The following is a 9,373-nucleotide window of genomic DNA, read 5'->3' on the forward strand; positions in this document are numbered from 1 at the left end:
TTAACTTCACGAAGCGGGAAAGTCCGAGTTTTCCCAACAATTGGTTTGCAATATAATGCATGTACTTTTTGTTTATTCATGCCAAATCCTCTTAAACTCGTAGAACACGGTGAACCACGAGATTCCATATTTCATATTCACCTGGTAGGGTCAGATCGATTATTCTGTTTTCTCATTTTAACAACAAGAACTATACAATATACATATTATTCTCAGATCTGTCTTCATGCTGTGTACGTATAAAAGCTTAATTAGGTTAATACTCGCATACACTAAATTATAAAATTGTGAATGGGTTCCTCTTCTTCCCCTTAGTGGGTTGGAAAGTTTACACATTAGGGCACGTGGTTATTTTTAACGAATAAATCTCAACTTTAAGATGCCATAGAAGGTAAGGATAAAATTTGGTAAACATTATCCTACCCATGATAATTTGAATATTAGTTAAAATTAGGTAGTAAGTATATAATATCTAAAGAACGTTATTTTAGTACCGTCCAGTGAGTAAAATATAAACTATAAATGCTTTGACAATCCTTATGGCTGGGGTTAATTGGAAAATTCTGTAAATATGTTATTGCAAGTATGCAATCTAGTGGTAAGTAATAACTTATAATGAAGTGTTAATTCTTAAAAAAATATGTAACAAATGATAAAGCTTTAAAATGCATGGGTGGTTAGTACCAGGATTAAATTATATAGTAGCACAATTAATTTGTCCAAAGATAAAGTAGAAAAAGATTAACTAAAAAAATGAGAAATGAAAAGGTTGCAGGGTACTTGAGCGCGAAGGACAAAATTTGTAAATAGGTTAATGCAATAAAGTTATACGTGCTTTATATAATTAAATGGTAACTGTTTTAGAAAAAATTATCGAATGAAAAGTAAAAGTAATGTGTTACGTGGGTGCTAATTAGTGTGACAGTGTGTACTAGCACTCAATTTTGTCTCAACACAAAAAGAAGTGTAAATAATTAGAAGAAAGAAAAGAGAGCCATTCAACACTGACACTTGGATTACATGTTTTTCACTTGCATTACGTTGTCTCCTTTAAACTCCCACTTACAACCTATCACTTGTTTCCACTTTTGGATTCAGATAGAGCTAGTAAATTGAGTGGTTGGATTTTTTTTTGCTATTTAGGTTAATTTCATGTTAGCGGGATGATGACATGAATTCGGTGAAAATCACGAGAATGGATGATGAATCCATTATTCAATTTTTTAAAATATTTTGGCTACATCCTTGTGATTTTTTATTATTTATAATTATGTTATTGATATGAATTGCATCTATTTACTTTTTCAATAATTAATGTATTGAAAATTTTGATTAATTATTTTTAGTTGAATTTCCTTCTCTAATTATATTTTTATTTATTTATTTATAAGACTCGAATTCAAAATATTATTAAAGAGAACTAAGTATATAATACTACTCACGTCAAGAATTTATTGATATTTTTTTGTGATTGAGTCTAGATATTTAGTCACGTTGATTAATTAAAAAATTCTACCAAAAATGGTCAACCAAGTTTATTGATACAAATTAGTCAATGAATATTTCTTACTACTAACATTATTATTAAAAAAAATATATTCCTTTTGGTCTTTTACATAACAAACAAATAACTAATTTATCAAAATTAATAAAAGTAGTTAAGATAATTAATTTTCATTAATAATTTCATAGAATTAAATTTTATTTCAAAAACAATTTTTGAATTGATTTGTTCAAATAGTAGTTACATTAAATGACATTACACCTAATTAAGTTTTTTTTTCATTAATTAGTGTAACTTGTACTCTCTCCCATTCTGAATATAATAATTTTTTTAATATTAGTTGGTCTCAAATATAAGTAAATCTCAATTAATTTCACCCTATTTAATGCTACTATCAATAAAATACTCCTTGAGATTATATTTTTAATGTTTCTTTTTATTCTTAGTACTATCTATGTTTCTATATATAATAACGAAATACCTAATTCACCAATATTAAAAATGTAGTTAATTTAGTTGATATCAATAAATTTGTTCTATTTTTATAATTTTTTTTCTTCAAAACTATCTTATATTACTTTTCTCACTTAATTAATACTCTTCTCTCCCAACCAATTAGAGTGCATGACTTATACTACTTTTCTATACTAATCTATAGTTTTTTCCCCTCCTAATCAATTAGAGCATATACTTAATTTTTAAAGAGTATATAGTCAATTTTTTTTCCATCAAATTTAGAGAACATATTTTAATTAAGAGTATTTTAGTCTAAAAATAATTAATACATAAAATATTATGAATTAAGTCTTATATAAAGGAACAAATAATTATTTTAAGTTAAATCTTATAAACAGGAACAAAGATAATATCAAGTTCTAAGGAAGAGTAATTTGAAAAGATAAATTATTTTTAAATGACATTAAAAAAATTAAATGAGATTAACTAATTTTCTTAATTAATGTGATTATATGCTTTTTATTGCTTATATTTAAAATTAGAAAAAGTATGTTGTTAATAGATGAATAAATATACTCACTTACATAAGGGTATAAAGGAAAATTAGCAATTAATATATCTTAAAGTAAAGTATTTATTTCTTATAATTAAGATAAAAAAAAATGTGCACATTTAGTTCTTAATTCTTATATAAAGGAGAAGAGAGAGAAAACTTACTTTCTTTTCTATCCCACTTTTAGCCAAATTTTTTTTTTCATTTTTCCTTATTTCTTTTATCACATCATTTATTACATTTATCACATTTCTTTTCTTTCTTTCTATTCAGACACTACAAAAAAAAAAATAGAGTATAGGTCTAGGTTCATCATATTTCTATGGTTAATGGAAATAATGTCATGCTTCCAACATGCCAATGTTAAGGTGGTATCAATTCGGTGTAGCTACATTTTATGTTTGAGTTTTAAACTGATAAACTAGGGTGTTGGCTCCGTTGTGAAAAAATCTCCTCCCAAATCTTGATCTATCGTAATACTCACCGAAAGAAAAGGGAGGTGGTGCACTTAATTTGGTGGTTTCATTCAGTGAAGTGCTGTCAATTCCAAAGAAAACTTGTCTTTGTGGTTCATCATATGTGTAAGAGAATGATAGATCCAGGTCATGCATGGTTTGAATAAAGGGAGACAGTTTTGTTTCGCTCAAAAGAAGCGTAATGAGCAAGAAGATCGTTATATTACTTACGTGGAAACAAGCAACAAATATATACATGCTTCCATACGTGGTTAGCATTTGGGATGTGAAAAGCAAAGGACAAAAAAGAACTTCAGTTTTAAGCCAAAATAAAATTCATCCAATCCAAACATTAAAACACATGCTAGCTAGTTTTGTTTGGTTTGAATTTCTTTCTTTCTTTTTTTCTTTTTTTAGAAAAATCCGATCCTCGGATAAATTATGAGTTGGATTGAATTGAATGATCAGTTTTTATTTATATTTTTTTTTACCAACATTTTAATTTCTTAACTTCAAATAAGTTTGAAAGATTCGGATTTTGGGGATGATCTTATTACTTGGAAAAATAGGAGATATGATTACGAGTTAGACTAGACCATTGTCTTATTAAACTTGTTTGGAGGATGATGTTTTAAGAAGTTACAGTGATTTATTTGGGGTGGCTGAAATTTGATCACATGTCTCTTCTTCTTAGTGTACTTGAGAATCAGGTACAGTCAATCTATACAAAAGACTTTCTAATTTGAAGCTGTTTGGGCAACTCACAAAGATTTTTCTAATTTTGTGAGGTCTAGTTGGAGGAATTAATGATGGCTCATCTTTCTCTTGGACAAATAAGCCTTCAAAGTTTTACTTGTGAATTGAAAAATGGAGCAAAAAAAAGGGGTTTTGGTTGTGTTCGCAATAGTAAATTCTCTCAGGTTTCAAAGCTTGATGAAATTATTCTAGGAGAGATATGAGTTTGAATACAAGAAGACTCTTGATGGAATATGAATGTGGATTTATTTGGTGAAAAAAATACTAGATATACATCCATGGCGGTACTACCATCAGAAGGAGAATAATAAATATGATATGCTTCAAGATGAAGAGGGAATTTGGTTAATGATCCTCAAAATTTTGAGAATAATATGGTTACAAAGTTTTACAAGAGACTTTATGAGGATGATGGTGAATATTATTATAATTTTGAACTCTAATGTTTTTCTTGAGTTTCATGAGTTTTAGGGATATTTTTTATCTTTCTGTTTTAGATTTTGTTTTTTATTGATGTTGTTAAGTTCTAATTTTTAGGAGAATAAGTATTCGGTTCTAGTATTTTAGGGATCACATCGTAGGGATGTAAATGTGGTCTGTTTTTATTTTTTGTTTTGTAAAAAGGCTATAAGTAGCCTTGTTTTCAGAAATCAATATCATAAAAGTTTTTCCTCTACTATCTATCAGTTACAGAGTTTTGGTATCAGAGTTCCAAAAGGGGCCTGATAACCTAGTGAGAGAGAGCGTGAGTCAAACACAGTGAGAGAGTGATGTTTCAACAAAAAGGAGGAACAATGTCAGCCTCCGAAAAATTTGTGCAACCAGCCATTCCCAAGTTTGATGGTCATTATGACTTTTGGTTAATGACGATGGAGAACTTTCTTAGGAGCAAGGAGCTATGGAGCCTATGGATGAAGGCATTCCTGCACCAACACTTGGGTCAGGATCAGTAAGCGAGGTGCAGAAGAAAGCTATGGAGGAGGCCAAACTCAAAGATCTGAAGGTCAAGAACTTCTTGTTTTAGGCGATTGATAGAGAAATCTTGGAAACAATTCTCGACAAGGGGACATCGAGAGCAATTTGGAATTCAATGAAACAAAATTATCAAGGATCCATGAAAGTAAAAAGGGCACAACTTCAAGCATTGCGAAAAGAGTTCGAGTTGCTTACTATGAAGGAAGGTGAAAAAGTAGACAACTTCTTGGGACGAACCTTGATGGTGGTGAATAAGATGAAGTCCAATGGCGAGACAACGGAGCAAAGTACAGTGGTTAGTAAGATATTGCGATCATTGACGGCCAAGTTCAATTATGTTGTTTGTGCAATAGAGGAATCCAATGATCTAAGTGCTCTAAGTATTGATGAGTTGCATGGGAGTCTACTTGTACATGAACAAAGGATGCAAGGATACCAAGAAGAGGAGCATGTGTTGAAAGTAACTAAGGAAGACAAGCCCAATAGAGGTAGGGGTCATGGTGCATTTAGAGGAGGACTTGGCAGAGGTAAGGGAGACAACCTCTAAATAAAGCCATTATTGAGTGTTTCAAGTGTCATAAGCTCAGGAAATTTCAGTACGAGTGCCCTGATTGGGAAAAGAAAGCCAACTATGCTGAGTTCGATGAAGAAGAGGAGCTTGTGTTGATGTCCTATGAAGAGCCACACCAAACAAGGGTAGAAGAAAGATGGTATTTTGACTCAGGCTGCAGTAACCATATGATAGGGAATAAATCATGGTTTCTGAATTTGGAGGAAGAACATTGCAGGACAGTGAAGCTTGGCAATGACATGCAAATGATAGTGGCAACAAAAGGAAGTGTCAGGGTACAAGTGAAGGGAATAACTCAGGTATTATCTGATGTTTATTATATTCCTGAACTCAAAAACAATTTGTTAAGCATAGGAAAACTACAAGAAAAAGGATTAGCCATTCTGATTCTAGATGGGACTTGCAAAGTGTTTCATCCAAGGATGGGACTGATTATGAAAACTGTTATGAGTGGGAATAAAATGTTTTATGTGTCAGCTTTTGATGGAAGTAGGTAGGTGAAGTGAAGCTTGTTCTTCCCTTGCCTCCTCCAAGCTCACGGATCTTGCTTCCTTGATTGATGATCACGGATTGAAGGTGGGATTAAGAAGAGAATGACATGGTTTCCCTAAGCTAAGAAGGAAGTATCTTAGCTAGAGAATGAAAGAGAAAGCTCACGGACTAAGCTTAGGAGAGGTGATTTTCCTAAGGCTAAGACTAGGCTTTCTTGGTGACTTTGAGAGAGAACTTGGCTGAAGATATTTCAGAAAATTCTCATTAACATTCAAAGTGATTACATAAGGGTGAAGGTGTCAATATATAGTCCAAATAAGCAAGCTAGTGGCGCCTAAATTCAAATGTCCATCTTTGGTGCCAATATTTGAATTTCAAATGGCATTTGAAATTCAAATTTTGGTGTACCATGTGCACATCCGAAATTTATGGCAACTAGCATCATCTAAGTTGCATTTGAGACTCATTTGATGTGTATTTAGGGTGCACATGTTCAGCTCATACAAGCTTAAAACATGTGACCTAAATTCATGCCAAATGACATCTTAATGAAACTTAGATTTAGCCTAAATGACTTAATATTGAAAACCTTCTAAATTCCTAATCTAATGGCCTAAATACAATGGCCAATCAAATACAATATAAAGGAAAAATTACAAGGATTAAAATGATCCCAATATTGGGTACCAAAAGCCCAAAGGCCCATGAAGCCCAAAACTAGGCCCAATAAGCCTATGGCCCAATAAGCCTATGGCCCAAAAATGCTACTCTATGTGGTCCAAAATACAAGACCAAAATATATGGAACTTATACTAACAAAACATAAGAACAAAATGGCTATAACAAGATTGGCCCATGTAAAGCTCAACTTGGGCCTTCCAAGCCCATCGGGCCTTGACTGGCCCAATCCTTCATGTTTAGCCAACTCCTCTTGGCTCCTTCAATGTGTCACCCCTTGCCTTCCTAGGCATGATTTCATTATCCCCTCTCTCTTGAAAAGGATTTTTCTTAAATCACGAGGATCCTTGGGAAAAAAGTCATCACCTACATGCACAACATACCATGTATAAGAGGTGACATGTTCATGGGAAGAAAATGGAATGTGGATCCTAAGAGGAATCCTTCTATCTAGCCTAGCAAAGTAAACTAAAATATTAAAATTAAACTCCCTAAAGGTAAAGATAGGATCCTCTTCTAAGCATAACCTAGAATGAAATCCTAAAAATGTAATAACACTAAGACTAATACCATTGAAAAAATGATTTTTAAAAATTAAAACATATTGCCTAAAGTACCCTAAATGGTAACCTAAGCATTTCCTAAAATATAAAGAAAAGACTATTAGGAAACTTCCTAGACAATTTTGGATTTGATTGTTTGTTAGATATTCATGATCATATAAACTATGTTTGTCTTGTAGGGAAGGAATCAAATTAAGTTCAAAGAAATAAGCACTTCCCATAGGATCAAACATAGAATATAGAACACTACAATTTGTATCTATCAAACAATATAAACCAAAAATTGGGTGCTTTATTAAGACCAAAGAAATACTTTCTTCCTTGTGCACCTCCAAGGAAGTAGTATAAGAAGTAGAACTAAATGTAGTCCACTCCTTCTTCACTATATCTTGAAGTTGAGAGTCTTTTTCTTTTAAGATATTTTGTTCTAGAATTTCTACTTCAAGACTAGTGGTAGCATAAGGGTAAGAGTTAAGGATTGTATGTGGAAAGAGAGTATTTTGCAAATGGTTTTTAATGATAGAACAACTCTTTTCACTTAAAAGTCCTTTAGAGGAGATATTTTCCTCCTTACTCTTCCCTAAGAGACATGCCTTTTTTCTTTCTTTTTCCCTTGTTTTTCTCAATTTTATTTTTGCTAAAAGTTTTTCTTCCTTTTGTTTAATAATGTGAATTTCTTCCTCTAAGATTGCAAGTCGTGCTTTTCTTTCAAGTTTTTCTTTTTCTCTTGTTAACACTTCTTGCTTTGTCCAAAGTGTTAGTGATTTAAGCTCTTGAGTAGGATGTGAAAAAACTTTTGGGGAGCTTGAGTCACTACCACTTGAGGAATGTTTTCTCATGATTAAACAAAAAGTTTTTATATGCTTTGCAAAAAGAAAACATTTTTTGATATTTTCTAGGAATAAGACTAACACTTGGAAATTTAAGTGTACAAATTGCACTATCAAGGGAGGTGAGCTACTAAGAGCCACTTAATAACCAAGCCTTTTCAAGTGGAAATCACTAAACTTCCTTATGGTAATCTCAATTCCACAAATTTTTCACAAATGTTTAATGATTGATAATTTTCTCAATTGTTTTTTATTACACCTAAACGTGATCAATTTAAATTCTACACATGCTAGTCGAATTAACAAAGTAAAGTAATTAAACCAAGGAAAGCAAAATCAAAGGAGAAGATGTTAAGCAACTAGTCGGATTTTCCTTAAGTGGAAGCTTGAAACATATGAAATTTCCAAGCCACTTCCACTAGTACTACACGTGAGTGACTATAAGGGATTAGATATACCTAACCAGCTTCTTAATACTCCCTCCAAGCTTTTACAATTTGAATGAAATCAAAGAAAATTGCAAAGGAAATTCAACTAGACTAAGAAAGAATTTAGTGACCGAATTGGCAACGGTTTTAGTGACGGATTTTTTTCCAACAATAATTTTGTACTCTAATGCGTCACTCCTCTTGAAGTCTTTTCTCCTCCTTGCAACCTGCACAATGTTAAAAAAAAATAGAAGAAAAAATGGCTGCTCACAATGATTAGGAAGGTTCACTCTTGTGAATGGAGATTTAGAAGTTTTAGGTCACAAATTTGGTCAAATTTTGAGTCCTTAGGTCTTAGAATTAGCAATACTCCTCTCCTAATCTTGTTGAGTCAATGTTTGATTCTCTTGCAAGGATTTGGAGCCACTTCCAGCATGGATCAATTTTGAAAGACAACTTGGACAAGCAACAAAAGCACAATTAGAATAAGCTTATACCAAAAAATCAAAGAATATGGTGTATTTAGACAAAAGATATCCAAGAATTCAAATCTGAAAATTAAGACTCTCAAGAAAAGCTAGCACTCAAAAGGAATGTTCCTAGATAAGTACTAGAGTGGATTAACAAAACCAAAAAGAATTAGAAGCAATCACCAAAATAGTAGATCCAAACACTTAGTGAAATTTTGATTCTCAATTTTGTGGTCTTCTCGGCTTTTTCTTTCTTTTCTTTTGTTTTTTTCTCTCTTTTTTTTTAATATTTTGTTTTTCTGAATTCAAGATATAATTCCAGAGAAGATGAAATTCCTTTTACACCAAAAATTTCACAAAACAAACATACACAAATCGGATCTACTAGAAGAGATAATTTCAAATGAAAATTCAAGTTCTAGTGCACTAAACTTTGAAATTAGTCTTGGATTCTTTTGTATTTTTGTTATATTCTTTTTCTAAATCTCTTTCTTCACTTTTCCTCTGTTTTGTTCTATTTTCCAGCAAGCAAATTTTCCAAAAATTGAATCCAAAACAAACTATGCACTAGAAGTAGATATATCACTTTAAAAAAATCCAAGAAAATTTGTTGAAAGAATTTTTAAATGGAATTTGAATTTT

The 9,373-nt window shown here is 31.7% G+C and overlaps 1 protein-coding gene across 1 annotated transcript; it reads left to right on the forward strand.

Annotated features, from left to right (window-relative positions):
- The first annotated feature begins 4,838 nt into the window (after positions 1–4,838).
- On the forward strand, positions 4,839–5,767 carry LOC109806288 (uncharacterized). The gene is made up of 2 exons (XM_083059856.1): positions 4,839–5,159; positions 5,273–5,767. The coding sequence occupies exons 1-2, from the start codon at positions 4,839–4,841 to the stop codon at positions 5,765–5,767; spliced, it is 816 nt and encodes a 271-aa protein (XP_082915982.1).
- Positions 5,768–9,373: the final 3,606 nt, after the last annotated feature.

Source organism: Cajanus cajan, chromosome 1 (assembly GCF_000230855.2).
Source record: "Cajanus cajan strain Asha chromosome 1, NIPB_CcT2T_4, whole genome shotgun sequence".
NCBI lineage: Eukaryota > Viridiplantae > Streptophyta > Magnoliopsida > Fabales > Fabaceae > Cajanus > Cajanus cajan.